This window comes from Rhinoderma darwinii, chromosome 11, assembly GCF_050947455.1.
Source record: "Rhinoderma darwinii isolate aRhiDar2 chromosome 11, aRhiDar2.hap1, whole genome shotgun sequence".
NCBI lineage: Eukaryota > Metazoa > Chordata > Amphibia > Anura > Rhinodermatidae > Rhinoderma > Rhinoderma darwinii.
In genome coordinates this window covers 55,510,907-55,536,217 of record NC_134697.1, presented here as the reverse complement: position 1 = coordinate 55,536,217, position 25,311 = coordinate 55,510,907, and the positions used below count along the sequence as shown (strand labels likewise).

At 39.5% G+C, this 25,311-nt stretch overlaps 1 protein-coding gene across 1 annotated transcript in view; it reads right to left on the bottom strand.

Moving 5' to 3' along the window:
• Window positions 1-22,093, bottom strand: part of SPOCK2 (SPARC (osteonectin), cwcv and kazal like domains proteoglycan 2) — a 96,324-nt gene extending 74,231 nt beyond the window's left edge. Inside the window, exon 1 of the mRNA XM_075841561.1 lies at window positions 21,725-22,093. Coding sequence (XP_075697676.1) covers window positions 21,725-22,078 — 354 coding nt within the window. The 5' untranslated portion in view covers window positions 22,079-22,093. The remainder of the gene's footprint in view (window positions 1-21,724) is intronic.
• Window positions 22,094-25,311: the final 3,218 nt, after the last annotated feature.

The window sequence follows — 25,311 nt, the reverse complement described above, 5'->3', positions numbered from 1 at the left end:
ACATTTGTAAAACTACACATATAAATTGTCTGTAATTATACCCTACATGTTGATTTATTGCTCAAATATAATAGAGATTTTTTTTCCATTGTTCTTTGGCAAGTTCAATTATTCTTTGTTCGCTCCATTATTTGCTGTATTTACTGTTAGCAGGGCTGTCTTTCTTCTATGGTCAAATTGACTATTCCATGAATAGCAGCAAACAACCTACAGTTTTCTAAATCAAATCACGTACCAGTTATTTATATACTGTATACTGGCGTTAAAAATATACTTAAACATCCTCTTTTTTTCTGATTTGTTTTTATTCTATGTTTGTATATTTTTTGTCCTATATACATTCAATGATTGTGTAAGCAGCAGCTACAGAGATTTTTTTTGTCTTATTCACTTCTATGGGAGAGTGTTGGGGGCATGCTTTGTGACGAGTGCAGAGGTCTACTAGGCGGGAGGATTGAGGAGGAGGAGGTGAGCTCCATAACCTATAGTATTGTCAATTGTGTGATCAAGGATGAATGTACCATGCGGTTGCTATGGAGTTCCTGCAGAAAGAGGGCCCATTACAAGTTAGTCTCGGCTTTAATTGAATAGGTGGTGAAAAGTTGACTGCGCTATTGGTTCCATCAAGAACAATGGAACCCTGTCACAACGGTGACAGACGGAAACCATTATGGTGAGGGAAACGGAAGCTTAGGTTTCCGTTTGCCTTTCCGTTGAGGGGTTAATTTGACGGAAACGTCTGACGGAACCCCTCAACGGAAGGGCAACAGTCATGTGGACAGGCCCTTAGATGGAAAATAGTGGCTATGGTCTCCCTGTTAATGTATGTGAGTGATGCTGAACACTACGAGTCTGCAAATGTGTTGATTGGTGTAACCTCAGAGCCAGCTGAATCAAGCAGTAGTGATCTGCCATTAGATCTAGAGGATCAGCCTAGTATTAATGTAGTCCCAGATGACACACCTGAGTTCCTGGAGTCAGTGAAGTGTGTGTGCTGGTGGATGTGGCCTTGGTCTCTATTGAACCAGATATATCAGAAAACATCTCTTTAGAGTTTGGGATTATCAATGTTGACAAGGTGTATGATACTGCCATGCATGATGATCACAATAAAAATGTGTATAGTGCAATAGGGGTGACTGCATCACCTTTAGAAATGTTGTCCCCTGTAGGTGATTTTAATTATGTAGAAACTGAGACCTACCGTGGTGCTTGTAAGTTTGTGAACCCTTCAGAATTTTCTGTATTTCTGCATAAACTTGACCTAAAACTACATCGAATTTCCACACAAGTCTTAAAAGTAGATAAAGAGAACCAAATCAAAAAAATTGGTAAAAAATATTAGAATTGTTTTTTATTTATTGAGGAAAATGTTCCAATATCTGTGAGTGGCAGAAGTATGTGAACCTTTGCTTTCAGTATTTGGTGTGACCCCCTTGTGCAGCAATAACTGCATCTAAATGTTTCCGGTAATTGTTGATTAGTCCTGCACATCGGCTTGGAGGAATTTTAGCCCATTTCTCTGTACAAAACAGCTTCAACTCTGTTAAGTTGGTTGGTTTCCTCCCATGAACTGCTCACTTCAGGTCCTTCCACAACATTTCTATTGGATTAAGGTCAGGACTTTGACTTGGCCATTTCAAAACTTAACTTTATTCTTCTTTAGCCGTTCTTTGGTAGAACTACTTGTGTGCTTAGGGTTGTTGTCTTGCTGGATGACCCACGTTCTCTTGAGATTCAGCTCATGGACAGATGTCCTGACATTTTCCTTTAAAATTTGCTGGTATAATTCAGAATTCATTGTTCCATCATTGATGGTAAGCCGTCTTGGCCCAGATGAAAATCTGATGCAGTTTTAGATCAAATTTATGCCAAAATATAGAAAATTCTGAAGGGATCACAAACTTTCAAGCACCACCATAGGTTTTAGTTTCTACCTAATTAAAATTACCTACAAGGGGCAAAATTTCTAAAGGTGGTGCAGTCACCCCTATTGCACTATACACATTTTTATCTGTAAGTTAAACAAACTTTAAAGCACCACTGTTGGTAGTGCTCAGTCGTTCCAATGAGGTGAGGGAAGCCATAGAGTTGGACTCTAAACCTTGTTCAGTGGATACTGATATAGTGTATGCTTCAGCCACTGATGTTACCGGTAATAGAAATAAGGTTGCTTGTGGTAACAAGCCATGTTATACCATTAAGTAGGAGGATGGCCCTAACACTCTGTGGAGATGACCACCACTTGACCATCTTAACCCCAAAATACCTAATTAGTGTCATACGAAATAGCCCTGGACAGCCAGTCTGAGTATATAAATGCTGAGACACATGTGGCTGTCAAGATAGAAGGGAGTAAAGCTGCTGAAAGAGGTTTTGCAATGGTTAAAGAGGCTCTGTCACCAGATTTTGCAACCCCTATCTCCTATTGCAGCAGATCGGCGCTGCAATGTAGATAAGAGTAAGGTTTTTTTTTTTTTTAAAAAAACGAGCATTTTTGGCCAAGTTATGACCATTTTTTTATTTATGCAAATGAGGCTTTCTTAAGTACAACTGGGCGTGTTTAAAGTTATGTACAACTGGGCGTGTATTGTGTTTGTAACATCTGGGCGTTTTTACTTATTTTACTAGCTGGGCGTTGTGAATAGAAGTGTATGATGCTGACGAATGAGCATCATCCACTTCTCTTCGTTACCACCCAGCTTCTGGCAGTGCACAGACACACAGCGTGTTCTCGAGAGATCACGCTGTGACGTCACTTCCTGCCCCAGGTCCTGCATCGTGTCGGACGAGCGAGGACACATCGGCACCAGGCGACAGAGACTACAGTTCATTCTGCAGCAGCATCGGCGTTTGCAGGTAAGTAATCAATGAAGAGAAATATGATAAACAGAAACCATTATTATTAGGTGTGAACGTAACGAAAATTTAAGGTAAGCTATTTTTACTTTCTGGTTGACAATCCAGCCTGATGTTAGTTAGTCAGGCCTGTCCAATATAAAGGACTTGTCACCATAAAAACTTTACAAGTGCAATATATTACCACAGTAGAGTTCTTCCAACACCACACTCAGAAACATATTTATCATACATTTCATAGCAGTAAAGCAACGTTGCCTGGATGATAATGATATAAATGTAATCATGCTGGTATATTGATGTATAAAAGATGTTGACTTAAAGGGGGTACCTCACTATGATGCCCTAATAGGGCATATGGACATCTTAGAGGGAAGTCCATTTCTTGCGATCGGACTCTACAGCCAAGAGCAGTGAGAAGCTAAGTACAGTATAAGCTGCTCCCACTCTGGCGGACCAGACCTGTCTATATATTATATGGATGGCCATTCGTATGAATGGCCGCTATAGAATACTACTTTTACCCTGTAGTGTAAAAAGTGTAAATCATTCAGGTACATCTTCAGAGTTCTACCTAGTGAACCTGCTCAGCAGTATACCTCACATATCATTTGGTCTTCTAGGTGCATATACTTCAAACACAATAGGATGCAACAACTGGAAATGATTATTCTTTTAATAACCTCTTCCATGCCTAAATGGGTAGACAGGCAAGGTTTTCTTACAATTGTATACTCCGTCGAGTCAGCGCTTTCCAAATTACAATTTCTGTACCAGATAAATGTCCCAAACCATTCAGCTCAGTTCTCTGACAAGCAAATTCGAAAGAACTGTCAAAAGGTCAACAATTATATTGAGCAGAAACGTCTATGGACACAATACAGTCAAGAGTTCATGGAGGGAAATGTGATCTGACAGGCAATTTTGTTCTATTAATATCTCTATCTCTCAAATACTGTATATGACCTAACAGTGTACCGCTCCGCATATATAAAATGGATACTGTCCTCATAACTTTTATCATTTCCAAGTCTGTCTTCTTACTTAAGCTAGAATGACCACCAACAACTGTAACATAGAAGAGAGGATTATGCTGATATGTTTAAAGGGAACCTATAAGCAGCTATGAAGGTCTCAAACCTGCTGATAGAGTGATAAAGTGAAGGGGATTTTGTACATACCTTTTTTTCTGGGTCACGCAAGTTGCATGAACGAGAACCCGGGATTTCATTCCCTCGGGGTGGTGGTCGCAAAATAGCAAAATCTATACATTACTTCACTATTTTTATTAACTGGTAATCACAAATAATCGCTATTATCCTCTTCCTCTACATAAGAGGCGTACACTATATTAGAGCTGACCTTACTGACAGGACAAAACACTTGCATTTGCTCTTTCTAGTCTAAAAGCCACACAGTACTTGGGCAATCACAAGACAAACTTAGGCCCCATGCACACGACCGTAAAAAACCTCAGTTTTTTGTGGATGCAATTGCGGTCCGCAAAAACGGAGCCATTCACTTTCATTGAACACTGACACCTTTCCGTAGCACTACGGAAAGGTGTCCGTGCCGTGGAAATGTTCCGGGAATTATGGAACATGTCCGTTCTTGCGCAATTTGCGGGCCGTGCTCCGATACTTTGTATGGGAGCACGGCCCGAAAATGCGGCTGTCAGTCAGCGGCCGGCCGTGCCCGCAATCGCGGGCCGTGATTGTGGGCACGGTCGTGTGCATGGGGCCTTAGACAGTATAATCATATACTGCATACAATTTAAGACCACATACAGGAATAGAAAAAGCCCAAATTTATTTATGGTCTTTAAGTACAATGTAATGCTTAAAGCACAGAACAGACCCCTTTAAAGGCAATGTACACCTTTTAGTATTTTTTTTACATTTTTAAATAAAACAATGTTTTAAGTAACTTCTCAATTTACTTTAATATTTATTTATTTATTTGTATACAAGGCTGGACTGGCCATCTGGCAGTTATGGCAAATGTCAGATTGGCTGATGTACAGTGGGCAGGTTGGCTGCCACCTGGAGTTTTGTTTAAAGGGGTTTTCCCAAAAATCATTAATTAGCACCAATTTGCTTATTGCTAGGGGCCCCACTGCTGGGACCCCCACCGATCGTGAGACCGAGGGTCCTGAACTACCAGAACCTTCTCAGTGCTCAAACCTTCTCAGTGCTCTAACACAGTGAGGAGGACATTGAATGGAGTGGCGGTCGAGCTTGCGCACTGCCACTCCATTCATTGTCTACGGGAATGACGGAAACAGCGCTCGACTCTTTCCGTTATTCTTATAGTCATTCTCGCTTCATTCAAGCTACTCACTGGGCAGTGTATAGGATCTGGGGGTTCAGAACACTTGTTCTCGCAAAGGGTGTGGGTCCCAGTGGTGGTGTCGCCAGCAATCAGAAAATTATTACCCATCCTGGGGATGGGCTTACATAAATGCAGGAATTATGGGGGTTATATAAATACAGGGATGATGGTGTTATATTTCATCCCTGTATATAACCACCTTGATCCCTGTACAACCGCCTTCATCCTTTTTTTTAGAGCAGCGATTCTAACGTTTGATTTTTTTTATTTTTTACGACGTTAACCGTGTCACAGGCAGGGCTTAACAGAGGCAGAGTGAAGGCAGTCCTGGGGGCATTTATTAGGCCCCTGGGCTGCCATGACAACCATCGTCACCCCCAATCTCATTTCGGGGGGGCCATGAGCTGTCGGAGGCAACAAAATATAGTTAAGAGAATATAAAAAGTTGGGGTTAGCTGAAATCTGTACAACCAAAACCTTAATAGACTTATGAGACCACATGAAGGGAGTGATGGGTTTCAATGATCTAATAGCAGAGGAGGGAGCTGAAAAATGTAAAATTTCAGATTTACCCAAGTTGACTTTAAAGTTAGAAACTTTGCCAAACAGATCGAACAATTGTAGGATCAAGTGAACCGCTATGACAGGGTTAGTAATCAAAACAACTAGATTATTTGCAAAGGCTGCAGTGGTATGGGTATAATTACCTGTCAAACCCTGTATATCAGGGGTTTGCCTAATCTTCTGAAGGAGCGTTTCAATAATCAGGATGAAAAGCGCTGGGGAGAGGGGGCATCCATGCCGAGTAACATTTTTAATATGAAATTGATTAGAAAGTGTACCATTAACTCTAACCCGAGCTGCTGGCATAGAGTATAAGCAAAACACGGCTGAGATGAAACTAGATGGGAAACCAAACTTCATAAGGGTAGAACGCATAAAATATCAGTTGACACAGTCGAAAGTCTTTTCAACATCCGTATTGAAAAGAATCAATGGTGCCCTACCTGGAATAAATCCCATTTGTTCGGGACCGATCAATATTTAGAAGAGAAATCGGACGGTAATGAGAGCAAAGTTCTGGATCTTTCCCTTCTTTTGGGATAATAGAAATATAAGCCTCCAAAGCCTGAGTAGGCCAGAAAGCACCCACCATGGGATTTATAAACCTTTACAGTACTGGGAACCAGGCTGTCAGAGAATCTCTTGTAATAAGCAATCAGACACTTCTCTGGAACCGGCTCTTACCCGTTGGTATGGTAAAAAGCACTGTCAAGGCCTCAGCAGCCGTAACTGGGGCCAAAAGTTTGGTTATAAATTCTTCTGATAGAAAGGGGAAATTAACGGAGTCTAAAAAAGAAGTTATGCTGTTCTGTCTAGAAAGGGCATCCCTGCCATCAGGAGTCGTGTTGATAGTATAAAGGTATTATAATAGTAGAAATTGCAATTATTTAGCAAAACTGTCCGTGTCTCGTCAATGCCGCCCAAAAGAGGACCTCACTGCATGGGCAAAAGACCATTCTTTTTGCTTCTTAAGCATTGATGATGTGATTTTGGATCCTCTGTCACAAAGGACACGGTGCTTATATTTACATAAATGAAATGCCCTAGTAGCTTTTACAGTGAGCAGGTCCTTCAGCTCCTGTCTGAGGAGCGAAAGGTCCCCTTGAGCAGTTTCGTTGCATGTTTACTCAAGTTCTCAAGGGTAGATATCTGAGAATTAATAGAATTAATACACTTCTCCCTCTGCTTCTTTAATCTAGAACCTAGAAATTAAAATTCTCCGAAGGACAGCTCTATGGGATTCCCATATGTTGTTATCAGAGACATCTGGAGTGCTATTAAGGGAGAAAAACTCCATTAGAGAGTCGCGTCCACTTTAGGTGTGCTTAGAATCTTGAATCAAAATTTAATTCAGAGTCCAAGTGAACGCTCTCTTGGGAAGGGAATCAGGTCGGATTATGATAGAATCAAGTGCGTGCTCAGAGACCAATTTCACAGCTATATCAGAATCCACTACTGCAGGTCATATACGTTCACTGAGGAACAAGTAGTCCAGTCTGTGATATGTTTGATGTCTACTGGAAAATAAGGTGTAATATCTCAAGTTCACGTGTAAGCATCTCCAAACATCTCTAATGTGTAACTAAAACAAAGACAATTTCAGTTTCCATAATAGATTGTAGGGGGGAGGACAGTCATTTTTGGAAGTGTCCAAGGTGGGGGTTCTAAGAGAATATTCAAATCTCCACCTAATAAACCTCTTAGGGCCCTATTCACGAGCCAATGATCGGGCAACAAGCTCTTTTATGCGCTGCCGACTTGATAAAAATGTATGGGGATTAGCGATCAGAGTAATGAGCGTTGGTCCCACATAAGCAATGATTGCATTGCTCCGTGTGAAAGGAGCAAATGAGCGCCGATCAATGAGCTGTCTCAATGATCGGCGCTCGTTTACATGGCCCATGTAGGACCGTGTAATAGGACCCTAAGACTGCAATTAATCAAGAAATCGGCTTAATATTAGGGGTATATAAATTGACAAAAGTAAACTTCTAATTCGCCTTTATTCCCTTTAAGAAACAAATAACGCCCCTCAGGGTCTTGTTGCATTTATAGTAGTTTAACTCCTTGAGGACACAATCCGTTTTGGCCTTATGGACCATGCCATTTTTTTCAAATCTGATGTGTCATTTTATGTGGTAATAACTTTGGAATGCTATTGTTTTTTCCGACATTATTTTCTTCTGATTTAGGCCTGTTTTACACGAGCGTGTGCGGCGTTTTGTGTGCGCAAAAGGCACTTAACAGCTCCGTGTGTCATCACCATATGATGTGCGGCTGCGTGATTTTCGCGCAGCCGCCATCATTATGACACTCCGTTTGGATGTTTGTAAACAGAAAAGCACGTGGTGCTTTTCTGTTTTCATTCATCCTTTTCAGTGCTGTTGCGCGAATCACGCGCGTCACACGGAAGTGCTTCCGTGTGACATGCGTGTTTTTTTACGCACCCATTGACTTCAATGGGTGCGTGATGCGCGAACAATGCACAAATATAGGACATGTCGTGAGTTTTTCGCAGCGGACTCGTGCTGCGCAAAACTCACGGACTGTCTGCACTGCCCCATAGACTAATATAGGTCCGTATAACACACGTGAAAATGATATGACCAGGGCTGACATGATTTCTGTAGAATCTGATATAATCAGCCCCTACGGAAGTCATATCATCACCTACAGAAGCAATTTCAGCCGCTACAGAAGTCATAGGCACTTAAAAAGGTTATATCAGCCACTGATATGACCTTTGTAGGAATGTTTGACTTCTGTAGGGGCTGATCATAGGAGTTTGCCAGGCAGAAATGGGTATTTTTAGTGTCAAGGGGGCATTATTACTTTCTAGAGGGCAAAAAGGGGGAATTATTACTTTATTGGGGGCGAAACAGTTGTCATTATTACTATGTAGGGACACAAAAGGGTCATCATTGTTGTGTGGGAGCACAAAGGGGGAGGGGACACTAAGAGGAGCACCATTACTGTTTGTGGCCATAATGTGGCACTATTAGCGAGTGGGGTACAAAGTATGACACTTTTATTGTCTGGTGCACTATTATTTTGTATAACTTATTTAGGGGTCTAGTCTCGGGTTTGAATTGATTTAGGCGGTCTGGTCTAGGGTCTGAATTTATTTCTATTACTAGGCGGGAATGGCTGCAGAATCTTAAAGACATATAATTCTTGGCAGGAAACTCTGCAGTTGTCAGGAAAAGTCGTCATGTCTGTCTGGGCTGGAGGGAGAAGAAAAGAAGTCAACTGTGAGTCACTGGATTTATAGAGGATCTGTCACCTCTCCTGACATGTCTGTTATAGTAAATTTTTGTATTCCACATGAGATGATAATTCTCCAGTATCTTAAAACTCTTTGCTGTGCCATTCCTCTGTTATTTATCCTGCAAATGTATGAATAAAGCTTGGCCTAGCACAACTAACCGATTTTAACTATAAAGCTAAAGCGGCAGTAAAAAGCAATATATTTAGTTGCATGAAATCTTGTGGACTGCAGCTGTCACTTGATAGTTTAAATCAATCAGTAGCGCTACAAAAATTCTAAGATATGTTCCTACAGTCTGATACCGTCAGCGATGATTGGACACTGAGTGTATAGGGACGTAGCGCTTTGATATGGAGGATTGTAAGTCAGTTGTCAATTTGTTCATACACTTTCAGGAGTATTAACAGAGGAGTAAAGGCACAATGCAGAGTCCTAAGAAAACATGCTCCAGAATTGGTGATTACACATATTTTCTTAAACAGGTCCAGAGAGCTGATAAGTCCTCTTTAATTATGTCTTCTTCTTGTGACCGAGTCTGATCAGTATTGTATTCTCTTATCTGGTCTCCAGCGTGATAAATCTCTGCCGACTGCCTGTGTAGACCTGCTATGTGACCGCTATGTGGTCATTGTATGGCGGTATTATCAGTTATATTGGGGCTTGTAAAGTGGTAGTATGCTGTCGTCCCTGACTGAAAAAGCGATGCTTGTCCTCGATCGTATGGTTAGTTTTTTTTCTATATTACGATATTATTTTCCTTCTTTTGTTAATAATGTGGTTTACATATTTAAGGGAGGTGTAAGAGGCTTGGCAAAGCAAAGAAACATATAAGCAGCGCGCCGCTATTTATCCACAATATTGGGAAACGGTAGTGTATTATATGTGGGCTGCTGGGCTTTGTGTTCCAGGGCTGCTTTTTAGTCTCAGTCCGGCCCTGCCTGAATAGAGAGAAGCTGTATCTTGCCATCAAAGCCCATTCCGTCAGGTTAGCTGGACTGACGCCTCGGCAGAAAGCTGATCCTGTGTGTTTTTCTGACACGTGGGATCCACTTAATAACGATCACATCTAAGTTCATATTTTACGTGCAGATTTTATTGCAGATTTGCAGCGCATTGCAAAGGGTGAAATCCGCTGTAAAAATCAGCAACATAAATGAACATGATGTGGATTTCAAATCTGCATCGCCTGTCAATTAATTCATACAGACAATTTATAAATATGACCAAATGCAAAAGGTCTATAAAAGCATACTTTGTCCCCTGCTCTGTGAGGTATTTGGGAAGAGCTTTCCAAGATTCACTTAATCTTTGGGACTGGAACTTTTATGATAAGATTATCATTGTACAAAGCAGTCAAATAAAGTACACAGATGACCAAACAGAGCAGGGTTATGCAGTACAGTGGGGAGCGGAGTCGAAGAGGAGTCAAACAAGCTGGGTCAAATCAGGAGTCAAACCTCTAAGCAGAATATGGCAGGGTAAATCAAGCCTAGCAAGGGTACAAATATCTTATAACTGGCACCGTGGCAAGTGTGCAAGTAGTTTCAATATTTTGACCTTCATTCTAATTGACAAGGCGGCCGCACACACTCTGCGGATGCACTGCCCAGCATCCCTGCCAGCCTTGCAATTAGACTCACTATAGCAGCTTCTGGAGTGGAGTGGAGAAGAGACGGCACTGGGGCGCAGACGGGTAAGTACATGAAAGTAATATTTTTCACAACAGTTTCCCTAGCTAGTTGCCTTTTTTATAAAAACTGTATCTCCATTACTTGAGTTTATAGATGGCTTGCTCTTCTGTTACTTTATCTAGAGTTATAACCTGTCCAGTAGGTAAAATTTTAACGTTCTTGAGATCTCATTACATGGCAATTTTTGTAACTGTGAAAAAAGGACCAATATGAAAACCATGTCTCTTGATACAGAATCATTTTAAGAATGTCACGACCCCATGTTGAAAGTATCAAAAAGTTCTGTGAATTTTTGCACTGTCAGTATAACATTTTGACCCATTTCTTTACATGTTACAATTCACCTGCTACCCAGCCTTATCTCTACACCACACATTAACCTCAAGACCAGTCAAAAAAGGCTGAGTCGAAATAAACAATTAGAAAACCTTTGGGACTCTCTCTCCTCAAACCAACTTTTTGCCTTCTTATCTGCATCCATCCAATAATCCAGAATGTCTAATAATGAAGGGCACGTCATCCAAAGAATGTCATAAAAATTTTTATGTTACTGTATACCCTTAAAGCAATGCTATAGGGACTGTAGAATAAACAATTCCATGCCAAATATTATTTGTGAAGTTAAAATAAACATTAAGGTGGGTCTAGTCGCTGCTTCAATCAGATATCCTGATCTTAAGTCTACTGCCTTGAGGAGTTTTCATAAGCAAAAGTCAGTTCCTGCCAAGATATAAATAATAATATGCGCATTTTAAGAATATTCTTTCTGTGTTTAGATAAGGCATGAAAACTGGAAGAGATAAAGAGGACTGCTGAAACCCAACATTTTATTGCTCTTTCTATGACTGATACAAATTACATTTTATAAGAACATCATAATACAAGAGCGGAGATATTTTCACATCAAAGAGTAACCCATGTGGATGTCAACTTGCAGACACCAGAATGAGATATGTATAGACAATTTACAATTCCATTGATTTATTAAACGTAAATGGCCGAAAAATGGCCGAAAAATTCTGTTCCGATGGGCCGTTTTTTTACGCGGCCGTTTCGAAAAACGGACGCATAAAAAAACGGCAGCGAAAAAGACGTGCATTACACTTCTTGGGACACTTTTGGAGCTGTTTTTCATGGACTCTATTGAAAACAGCTCCAAAAATGGCCGTAAAAAAACGCAGCAAAAAACGCAGCAAAAAACGCGACTGGCTTAAAAAACGTCTGAAAATCAGGAGCTGTTTTCCCTTGAAAATAGCTCTGTATTTTCAAACGTTTTTAGTCTAGCATGTGAACATACCCTAAAAGTGATATCTAAGGAAACCTAGTGAGGGTTCAAAGGTGGGCAACTAGATTAATAAATTAGATAAATAGTCTGAAAAAAAAACTGGACTTGTTTAGCTTGGAAAATTTATGTGATCTTATTAATATGCATAAACATATACAAGGCCAAAAAAATAATTGCCACTGTCCATTCCAACAATTTGATATGTATTCATAACAACTTTCTTAGGCTTCATAAACACGACCATAGATTTTATCCGCAATTATGGATCCATAATTGCAGATAAAATACTAACCCATTCATTTCTATTGGCCACGGACACCTTCCCATATATTTACGTGTGTGGGTCTGGGACATGTCCTATTTTTCGCATTTACGAACCATGCTCCTATACTTATTACTGTAAGCTCCTACAGACTGTGTCGGGGCTTATTTTTAGGACTAAGACTAAGGACAGCCTGCTACCCTCTGAAGACCATTTCTAATTGTGTCGCTAACGGCATCTATTTGCAAATGAATCACATCTTGTTTACTCCTCTTGACCCAGATATTAGCCTTATGGTATCCATAAACATTAGGTGGCTTTCATCTCAACCATACAGTTTTGTCAGTATCGTGCACCAGCCTTTGTATTTCACAGCAGAATAAACTGCCCCAGCTGAACTGATCTTTTAAAAAAACAGCAATTGGTTGGAGTTTTTGGAAAGTCCCTGTATTTTCTCTGTCAAGCAGGATGAAGTAAGTGAGCTACTTCCTGTCTGTATGCACATAACCATGCATGTTTGGGTCAATGCATTGTATATGTTTATAGAAAGATCTTTATGAAGGAATGCCTAGCCGCTATATAGTGTTTATAGCAACAATTCAATACAATTCACTAATGGTACATTGCACATTGCCAATGCCAACAATGATACAACAATAACAATTAGCATGAACTTCAGTCATAGTGATGTCACAGGGCCTGGGTAATGAAGTAAAAGGACAGCACGATGATGCAAACCGTGATCATGCTCACAGTAAACACTATCCAGGAATAATGTACACAATGATGTCACAGATCAGGGATTATTAACCTAGTTATGTCACAGCTAATAGCTAAGGACCACAGGGATTTTACAGCACAGGTATAATAATCACATAATAATATAGTGATAATGCATACAGTGATGTCACAGTACTGGGTCAATGAACACAGTAATTTCATAGTACAGGGATAATTGATGATGACGGTAACAAAGCTAAAAAGATAATGCACACAGTGATGTCACATTAAAGGGACAGTAAACAGTGATGTCACAATACAGAGAGTAAACACTAGTTTTAATTCACTTATGTGGCCGAGTGACTGTTGGACCTCCTCGGGTCCCAGGGCATAGGTGCAACTATAACCTCTGCATTTGATATAGTTACGCCCCTAGTAAGAAGCATATTCTGAAAAATATACAAATGTTGTTGGAAAAAAAAAAAAAAAAGACATTTTATAATGAAAATATTACTTATGTTTGACTGATAATTATACTTGATCTTCCGATATTTTTTAGGAGTCTTTCATCCTTTATGATTCTAAACATGGTTACTGCTACAAAGCATATATTACTGGCTTGCAGCCATTTTAAAAGGACAAGAAGAAATCAGAGATAAGAATTAGTCCAATCAACTTATTTTCAATGCTATGAGTAGGATCCCAAAATGTCTGGCGAGCCATTATGCCGTAATGAAAAGAAATTTATTTTTTATTGTACAGTGCAAGAGACAGTTTTACCTACTGGAAAATGTCAACTTTCTAAATCAAAGAAAACGGTATAATTCTTAAAGTGAATATTTTACCAGAAATTCCCATACTGTTTCAATCCTCAACCTACAACAGCATGAGGCACAAAGTTACGGAGTCAGTAATCTATTCAAGCATTCAGTTTCAAGATTTTTAAACTCATTAGACCACAATTAGTTTCTTCAAATTCTATTTAAAGTGGAAATTGTGATATTCGCCTAATACTTTTATGGAAATTTGATGGCAGGGAATCTTATTTGCATGTCTGCACGACAGGATCGAATCATTTGCAATTCAAACACTAAGAAATAGTTACATAAAATGAAATAAGTCTGTGGACCATGGTTGAGCAGCACTGTATAAACAGACAACTTAAAAAGCTGCATATTGAGCAGTAGTGTTGGATATACATAAAGTTTGTTAATTGCTTAAAGGGATTTTCCAACATAGACTATGAACCTATTCCTTAGTAAAATATTATAACGAAAATCACTCCCTATAGCCACTGGTGCATTCCAGCAATAATCTGCCAAGCTATTGGGGAGTTATACTTCTGCCTTGTAGACCTATCAATAGACCAACAGAATGAAGGCAGCCTGTATTCCGTCAATGGACTACAGAAAGAGGCTGAAGATCTGTGGACTTTTAACGTTTTATAAAAATCCTTCTTCAGTACCATTGAGTATAATAAAATATAAAAATAATCCTCTAAATCTGGATGAAAGGGATGGATAATCAGTGATAGGAGCATTCTGGTTTACGACGTAATACTTCTCACAGCTGAGAGTTTGCTACTATTATGTTCAGTCTAGGCAATCCTCTGTGAGCTAGCAACACAAATCTCTGTTCTTGTCCTGATAGTTTGCTACAATGTATCAGCTGGAGTCAAGGCTTTTCAGTTACAGAGAATTGCCTACACTGGATTTAATTGTGGCAAACCCTTAGGCCTCATGCACATGACCATGAATTTGTGGCCGTATACTATCTGTAATTGCGGAGCCGTAATTGCAGATAGTATAGAACACATCCTATCCTATGGGCCAATGTAATTGACCGTGATTTCCATGGTCGGTGCATTGCCCGGAGCCCGGACTGCAAAAAAAAAATAGGACAAAAAAGGGTTAGATAATTTCCTAGAACAAAAAAATATTAGCTCCTATGTGTAGAAATTTTTCCTTCCCTTTTCCCTTCCCTTGGTTGAACTTGATGGACATGTGTCTTTTTTCAGCCGTACTAACTATGTAACTATGTAACTATGTAACTATGTCATTATATGGTCCACATTGGAGTCAATGCACATTTTGTGTGTGCACGGTCCGTGATTGCAGATGGCCCGCGGATGACATTCCGCAGTCCGTCCGTGCCGTAGTCATAGACCGTGCACACCTCTATGGTCGTGTGCATGAGGCCTTGGATTTAACAGTATCAGTCTGCATGGGTTTTCAGCCTTTGGCTATAAACAAGAATGTGAAGCTTCATTTTAAAGCCATTACATCACAGTCCACATGAAACCTATGGATTCATGCATAAAGATTTTCAATGACAGTACATTCTCTTAATGTAACCAATAAAAAAAAATCACATTATAAAAACCAGAAGTTTTAAGGTATGTGTTTTAAGACCTGGACTGCTGAAGAAATCTACAAATAAAGAACAATATACTAGACAGGACCCAGCAGAAAAGACATACTGAGAGGTACAAAAGTGCAGATGCAGCAGTTTTAATTTATAGGCCTCAGACCTACGTCTTAGAGATGGCTGAGAGCTTTATGTTTGATGGTTGCATGTGGGACTATCTGAGTGACAATAAACTTTAAAAGAGTGTCACATGCAATTTGGCAAAGAGAAATGATTTGAAGTGAAGATCCCAGACTCACCATCCGTGCAGATTAAATTATCCGTGTCTGCTGAGGAAGGAGCGTGAGGAGAGACCGTGTCAGGGAACAGCTGGGACCGCTTGCTTGAAAGTAAACTTAGACATGTTCACAAATTAGCTAGCTTCAAACTAATAGTATCTGATTTACAGCTACATGTCTGCTGACTAGTCTTAAGGTGGCTTTATACTTAATGTACGAACAATCCAACCAGCAATATGACAGAACATCGAAAAAAAAACAGAACATCCAGTTATCTACTGGACTATCCTATACACCATTTCCTAGACTTGTGCTCCGCTTTTAATACTTTCAATCACTTATTACTACTAATGTCTTCGGTGCATCTCGAGGTTCTGCCCTTCTTCTTCTCTATCTACACATAGGTTCTTGGCCAATTCATGAATGGTTTCCAATATCACTTCAATTCCGAGGACAATCAAGTCCATCGCTGGTCCGTATCTTTCTTCCTTCTTTTCCTAAGTTCCTGACTGTTTAACAGCTGCCACTTCTTTCATGTTCACTTGCTTTCCCAAATTCACTATGGAGAAAACTGAATGTCTCATTTGATACATGTGTCTTTATCATTTTCATAAACATTCTCCATTTTGTAGCATTTCTGGTCATTTCGTTTCTCAAGAATAAACACGCCTCATGTCTACACTTAAGGTGCATCCAAACCAATGCACGACCTGCACAGATTACCATACAACGAGCCTGGAAATCCATAACTCATTATCTGAACACCAAGTGGGAAGCTCTACTCTTATTGAAATATAAATTCCATTGACCAGATAATGCATTACTTTTTGCTTGTTATTGACTTCCCATCTCTTTCATGCTCTATGTAGAAATAGCTAAAGCATTCCTATACAGAATATTTTCAACTCTGAAGTGCTAATAATATAATGTATGTACTGATCTGCCAGCTAATAAAAATGCATAAAAAATGCATAAAAAAGCTAATAAAAATGCATGCAATAGCACTTCAAGAATCAAAACTGCAAATGTAAAAAACAGAATCGTAGACCATGGGATTATTTTTGTTTTGTTTCTTTGAGTATGTGTTGAAGTGTTTTTTAGTGTTTTCATACAGGATACTGAGGGACATCGCCTCTTCAAATTGTGTAGCAATAATTGGAGATCCACTTTAAAGAGACCTACCATAGGAAAATAAAAATAAGCCTTTAGTGCATATTAAAAATGCAAAATCAGTTTTTTTTTAATATCCTATTGCTATGCTGAGATGAATAGAGGACAGCCGAGCATCAGATTACAGAGGGACTTTGATGACGATAAGTACCCTTCCGATTTATCTGATTTATATCTGGTGCAGTGTTGTTATAAAGGGTGAGTGGATCCAAATCACCAAAAACAACATCTACTTCCTACCTGACTTAAATAGTGACAAATATGTGTGTTCATGTCAGGAAATCATGGTCAACGACAACTCTGCAAATGACTGAAAGCAGAACAGGAAATGTTGTCATCAGAATTTCCCAGTAATAAAACCTCAGGCTTTTGGCCTGCACCTTCAAGCGCTCATATTTTAGCACAAAAGTAAGATATTAAAACCGGTTTACTGTAAAAAAAATAAAAAAATACAGTTTTCATTTTATTCTCTCTTAAGTAAATATTAAATATTTTTACTGTTTACTGCAGGATAGCAGCATAGTTAGTGTAGATACTGAGGATTGCAGAATCAATGTATTAGGGTTAATTATCTCATAGGCTGAGTAACCTGCCAAGACATAAGCTGACCATACACTTTACATAGCTGTCAGCCGTACACTTATTTGGCCAACAGCTATTCCTCCCGACCCCCCCCCCCCCATGCTCAATAGGGAAATGGGAGTAAGTTGCTGCCAGTCTCCTCTGACAACGCTTATCTTCTTACAAACAAATAGATTGGGCAAGTTAAAATCCAGCAGCTGATCCTTCCCTCTCCCGACAGTAGAAGTCAGGACGCCGCCATACACATTAGATGGTTAGATAGTTTTGCTGAAATAGGCGGGTTCAGCTGACATTCATCTAATGTGTATGGCCACCATACAAGGACTAATATTTAGAAGAAAGATGATCGATAGGATGTCATTCATATACTAGTTAGTGATTCAGACATAGCTATGACTTACTGCTGTGATAGAGGGAGAATGAGCAGCTTCAATCAGTGTCTGGAAAGAGAGCTGAATACATTGATGCAACAGAAACCTTCCACTTTTAAATACTGACAAATTAGAACAAAACTTCATAATGGACCATGGATTACATTATATTATATTTGTTGGGGTGGAGGTAGTTTTTGCATTTTATATGCATATGCTTTGAAAGTTGCACTTTTGGATGTTCCTCAGCTTTATTGCTTGGCAATATGACAATAATGCATCAATGTTCAACACCTTATCATTGTATACTGTACCATCATGATAGTTGTTATAAATGTAGCACCAGGAATCAGTGAATACTATTGTTACCCTGCTGTAAAATGAAAGGAGGACTAGAGCTGAAGTAAGATCTGCATAACCTCTACTGCATACAGAATCCCCTCCTTCAGATTTATTGACTTTTTCTTAATTGTACAGCTCAATAAAGTAGGCAGAAGGCAATCTCCTTTATTATACAGAGGAGTGTGTAAAGATGTACTGTAGGGAGCGGCTGATCAGCGATACTGCAGTCCTGGAAATGCAGAGGGTAGAAACAGAAGGCCCAATTTATTGCTTATTTCAACAACTGAAGCCCCTTATACCATACAATATACAAAGGTTTTTCCCACTAACAAGCATCTTCCCAGTTCTGCTGATGTGTGGGAGTATAATTTGCAGACACCAATACTCCCCCACAGCCCCATCAATAAGACTCCTGTATATGGCCGTACAAGTAGCCTTATTAACAAAGCCAAGCAGATGCAGCCTATAGCTAATAAACCATTACGCTAATAAGAGTGGGGGTAGGGAATGGGGTAATGATGTATTGTTTACAGTAACTAACACAAATGTTATATTAATTATCTCATTGTTATTTAACAATATGATAGAAATAAGATGTGTATATTAACAGAAACAAACATACATATATAAATAAGCTATGCTATACCAGAGTACAGAATTAGCATGGTCTGCAATGGGACCGCTAGCACCACTGATTTCCATTCTTCTGTTTTATTTTTATCCACTCATCAAAGTAGGAAATGATGAGAAACAATGTAATATTATAATGATATGTGATGATGCCGCGCCAGCTGTTTAGACTGAAATCCAATGTCTCCTGAGAGTAGATGCAAGCATTATACATTCAGGAAGGCTGTCTATGACACAAATAAGAAGCCTATGTGCAGGATCTACATAGAAATTCACACTTTCCGGTGATACATTTTAGCCTACATGAAGAAGTAGTCGATTTTACACAACTAATGTCACACTAGACAAAGGCCATTCAACCTATTCTTGAAAAAAAAATTCCAGGAGGCATAGGGCTGGGAAATTGCTCCATATTCAACCTGCTATTTGACCTCTTTTAGATTCCTCTACTAACAAATCTGCTTCTTTTCCTGTTCTCTCATTAGTGATGTTTACTGAATGGAGTATTAGTTTTACTCATTAACCCCTCATCAGAGAAAGAGGTTAGCAGTGTTCTGCAAGGCATTCTTACCCAACGTTGTGAGACGGCCAGCGTGTTAGTCATTTCATTATACATTTGCATATGCTATTATATAGTAATGATATGGAGATATATGTGATAATAACATCCAACACAATGGAACATAGAAAATTAAAGAGAGAGTGTGGAATGACACAATTACTACGTGGAATACTCATATTCAGCTCTTGGGATCATGCTATAGGCCAGTCATCTCAGCTGGAATGGGAATTAATACATTGTATAACCCATGTTAGCACTTTTCTAATGATACATTGTTTGTCTTTGCATATATCACGGCCATACAGTCTCCTAATGGCCTTTAATTATTCTTGTTGATTATTTCATAGCCATCGCTTTCCTACCACTCTTTGAATTAATAAATCATAATTACTGTACCGGAAGTAAAACAAAAAAAGTAACATTAAACCCAAATTGCTAAGCGCATGTTACACATATACCTACTAAAATTATTTTCCATTTTTGTGAAGGTTCTCAGAACTGGAGATAGGTGACAAAGTAGTAATCATGACAGACATTTTTCTAAAAGTCCCTGTAAGTGGCCCTACAGGGAAACGCTACAGCCAGACTCACCCAGCCTGAAATTACTGATGACAGCGAATGTCTGTAATAAACTGTACAGTAAATGTAGGTAATAAAAACTTTAGGTCTAGTGTCCCTTTAAACCATGCACCAGGACCTGATAACTCCTTTTTCCCCATTCTCTGGTATACTCCAATTGTCTTGAATTGTTTGTTATTTATTATAAGTTTTCATTTCAATATATTGTACCACTTATAAAATTCATAATTTATTCATATTACATAGTTATAAGACCATGACCTTCACTATTCTCAGCTTATATCGCCCACTATGGTCTGAAGAATAGCGTTATAGCAGGTGGTCAGATTAGTAGAAAAACATTAATGTTGTGCTCACAGATCATATCCTCTAGATATACAGATTCTACTAACAACATTGCATTTCTTTTTCATCAGCACAGCCTCACTCTCTCATCAAAGCTACTAAACCACTTATCTTACTTCCATCAGGTTTATGTTGACAACACCCATCTGTACTACACCACAGCCTGATATATTCAGTTCACTTCCTCACCTTATACAACTCACATCACACACCACATAAAATATAAACCTTTGTTATTCTTATAATAAATCACTTTCTCTTGTTATTTCTCTAAAAAGTTTGGCACATACTCTGGTTCTGGCTATAGACATTTGCTTGCTTTACCTATGTTACATAATTGCAATTATTGTTTACTATTAAAAATTAAACATTGAAATAAGTAACAATAACATTTAATTTCATTTGTTTATTTGGTTAGTTGTAGTGTAACTATTTCTCCATTTGCTTTACCATAACCCCATCAATCTGATGTTACTCCTACACCTATCCACTCTGTCACCTTCATCTTCTCTTATTTGTACTAAACAGAACATTTAGATCTTGTGTCACATATATACATACAAATACAACATTCTTGTATTAACAGCATCAACCCTAACAGGAGATATACTCCAGACCCCACACCCCACCAGCACAGCCTTGGAACACAACTTCTTCTATTATATCTCATTATTATTTATGGGCTCAACCTTTATTATTATCAAAACATTTAATCAATATACCCTACTCAACATATATCATCAATATACCCTATTCTAAATCTCTATCAGCACTACACAGCCCCTCACTGTATTCACTCCACTACTAGAATATCCCCATGCCCAGGGAATAGTGCAACGAGATCCACACGACAGTATATACCAATATTCCTATAATATAATGATACACAGTCTCACACCCCTAGAATTAACCCCTCACTGGTCTATTAAACCTCCTCTGCATTGTCTACATCAGCATCACTTACATTATTCAGTCCTGCATTGTTTCCCATTAGTAACAAGCAACTTGCACCCCTTGTGCACTGCATATTGATATACACCCCTTGTGCACGGCATATTGATATACACCCCTTGTGCACTGCATATTGATATACACCCCTTGTGCACTGCATATTGATATACACCCCTTGTGCACTGCATATTGATATACACCCCTTGTGCACTGCATATTGATATACACCCCTTGTGCACTGCATATTGATATACACCCCTTGTGCACTGCATATTGATATACACCCCTTGTGCACCTCATATTGATATACACCCCTTGTGCACGGCATATTGATATACACCCCTTGTGCACTGCATATTGATATACACCCCTGTACAATAGTATTGCAGTCACATATAATCAATGCAGTGAATCACTGTCTCTACTGTACCATGTTAATACTGCTCCCTTTGATGGTGCACTATAGATATATGAAGCAATGCAGCCCCATCCTCTTCATCATTCCTGCAATTACCTCCATTTAACCTTTTCAGCATCACCTGTCCCCTCCCCCTCCCCAGGACTCACATCTCTGAAGCGGTTCCAGTGCTTGATCTTGCCGCTATACTGGTTGATGGAGGACAGCCATTGCTCATCTTCCATGAAATTGCCAGTGTTCTCCTGCTCCTTACCGTCTCCCTGGGTGCAGACTAAGGGCAGGAGCAGGGGCAGCAGGAGGAGGCAAGGGTTTTTCATTCTGGCAGGCTTCAGGCAGAGCCTTGGTCCTGGCTTGATGATGCAGGAGATGCTTGGAGACTTGAGCTGCCTTGGAGAAAGCCCCAGAGCAGACAGCAGTGGCACAGTCTGGAGAGAAACTGTACAGGATGGATGGAGGGATGAAGGGATGGAGGGGGGAGCACAGAGCCTGCGCCACAGCAGCATCACAGGAAGGAGGGGGTGATCTGGCTCCACACCTGCTCTAACATGACAGGGTGGGAAAGAAAGCTGCTGTATGATATTGTAACACAGCTACAGATCATCACCTCACTGCATCCACATGTACTACACTGTGTCTCTACTATCTATCTATCTATCTATCTATCTATCTATCTATCTATCTATCTATCTATCTATCTATCTATCTATCTATCTATCTATCCCTCTCTCTCTCTCTCTCTCTCGCTAGTATATGTAGATCTATCTATTTCTCTCTCTCTCTCTATCGCTAGTATATGTACATCTATTTATCTATATATATATATAGCAGACAAAAAATGGCGACAGCACTCTGCGAACACCAATGTCACCTAAACCGCTAAGTATAAATAAATATGCATTACTGCTAAATCTACTTACAATAGGGAGGTTCTTAGTGCACATCTTGATCAAAAAGTGTTTGCCCACCTGCCACGACAAGGCGTCCTCCATAAGGTGGGGACCTACTCTGCACATACACCCCGAACTGGGACTAAGCCTACATATATATCTGGAGATGGTAGGAACCAGCATTAAACTAATTAAAATCACCCAGGGCAGAATGGGAGAAGTGCAAGCACAAAAAATGGAGGCCGTCACTAACCCCACATATATGGATCACATAAACAACACAAAAGCTTGAACAGCACATTCCAACAAAATTATATAAAATGTGTATGCAGGTGCAAGAACGCCTGTGACTGCAAATATACAGCAGACGAAGAATGGCGATAGCACACTGTCTTCTATTTATCTATAGATCTATCTATCCATCTTTTTCTCTCCATCTATCTATCTCTATCTATCTATCTATCTATCTATCTATCTATCTATCTATCTCTAGTATATGTAGATCTATATATAACCTTTTCTAATTTTTCCCTAAGCACAATGTAAAAAAATAAATAAATTGGTATCGCTGCGTTTATAAAAGTCCGAACTATTACAATATACCGTTATTTAATTCACACGGTGATTGGCGTAGAAAAAATGTGGTCACCTTAGCGCTCGCTAAAACAAAAATGGAATAAAAAGTGATCAAAATATTGTATGCACCAAAAAATAGTGCCAATAACAACTACAGCTGAAAAAAAAGCCCTGACACCGCTCAGTTAACAGAAAAATATATAAGTTATGGTTTGCAGAATGTGGTGAAACAGAACAATTTGTTTTTTACAAATAGTTTTTTCTTTGTAAAAGTAGTAAAATATTAAATAATTTTTTGTCACTTTAAGGTTGTCATGACTACTAGCCTAGCTTCTGGGTGGCCCCGGTTTGAGATGCAGAGCCAATCTCATTCCTCTGTCTGCTACCTATAAGGGCCAAATGTGTAGTATTTGAATCTGTTCAGTCTTCTCATTGTTGCTTGTGATTCTCTTGTGTATGCATGTGTCTGATCAAGCTCCTGGTTACACCCTGTATCACCTTGACTGTTTGGATTCTTCGAACTGGACTTCAGCTTGTCTTTGAATTTAAACCTCTGCTCACTGAATTGGACTTTTAGTATCTCCTGGTTTTGCACTTTGCTTTCTGATTACCCCTTTTGCTTGTCTGTTTATTCTTTCTAGTATTGCCTACAGTTGCACATCCTGTCCAACACAGTATTCTGTAAAAGCAACCTGGGTTCTATGCAGCCAAATCCAACCTGCCTTGCGGTGGGCTCTGGTGAAGACCATAGAGTAGCCTTAGACTCTGTTGACAAGAGTGGAGACGGACTTGAGGTACCTGATTTAACTGCACGCCTGATAGAGACAGTCTCCAGATTCTTTGGGGAATTGCTCGTATAATAATTATATAAACTTGCACTCTGGGGAATTGCTCAAGTAGTGATTGACAAACTACATATACAGTGGATATAAAAAGTCTACGCACCCCTGTTAAAATGCCAGTTTTTGTCATGTTACAAAATCAGTACAAGATGAACCATTTCAGAACTTTTTCCACCTTTAATGTGACCCATAATCTGTACAATTCCATTGAAAGACAAACTGAAATCTTTTAGGGTGGAAAAATAAATATAAAAAACAAAAATAATGCGGTTGCATAAATATGCACACCCTTAAACTAATACTTTGTTGAATTATCCTTTTACATTATGACAACATTCGTTCTTTTTGGGTAGAAGTCTATCAGTATGGCACATCCTGACTTGGCAATTGTTGCCCACTCTTCCTTGCAAAAGCGCTCCAAATCTGTCAGGTTGCGAGGGCATCTCCTGTGTACAGCCCTCTTCAGGTCACCGCACAGATTTTCAATGGGATTCAGGTCTGGGCTCTGGAGCTATGCTTTGGGTTGTTGTCGTGCTGAAAGGTGAAATTCCTCTTCATCTTTAGCATTTTAGCAGAGGCCTGCAGGTTTTGTGCCAATATTGACTGATATTTGGAACTGCAAAGCCCCAGTTCCAGCTGCAGAAAAACAGCCTCCACCATGCTCCATAATGCTGCCTCCACCATGCTCCATAATGCTGCCTCCACCATGCTCCATAATACTGCCTCCACCATGGTTCACTGTGGGCATGGTGTTCTTTTGGTGATGTGCAGTGTTGGTTTGCACCAAACGTACCTTTTGGAATTATGGTCAAAAAGTTCAACCTTGGTCTCATCAGACCATAACACATTTTCCTACATGCTTTTGGCAGACTTGTTGTAGGTCTTTGCAAAACATAGCAGGGCTTGGATGTTTTTCTATGTTAGAAAGGGCTTTCGTCTTGCCACCCTACCCCACAGCCTAGGCATATGGAGAATACGGAAGATTGTTGTCACATGCACTACACAACCAGTACCTGCCAGAAAGTCCTGCAACTCCTTTAATGTTGCTGTAGTCCTCTTGGTTGCCTCCCAGACCAATGATCAGCTTGTCTTTTCATCAGGTTTTGAGGAACGTCCAGTTCTTGGTAATGTCACTGTTGTGCCAAATATAATCTGCTTCTTGATGACTGTCTTCACTGTGTTCCATGGTATATCTAATGCCTTGGAAATTATTTGGTACCCTTCTCCTGACTGATGCCTTTCAACAATCAGATCCCTTTGATGTGTTGTAAACTCTTTACAGACCATGGCTTTTGCTGTCACATGTAACAAAGAAAATGTCAGGAAAATCCTAATAGAACAGCTGAACTTTATATGGGGTTACTCAGTATCACTTTAGATAATGGCAGCTGTGTACTGACTACTATTTAACATGAGTTTAAATGTGATTGG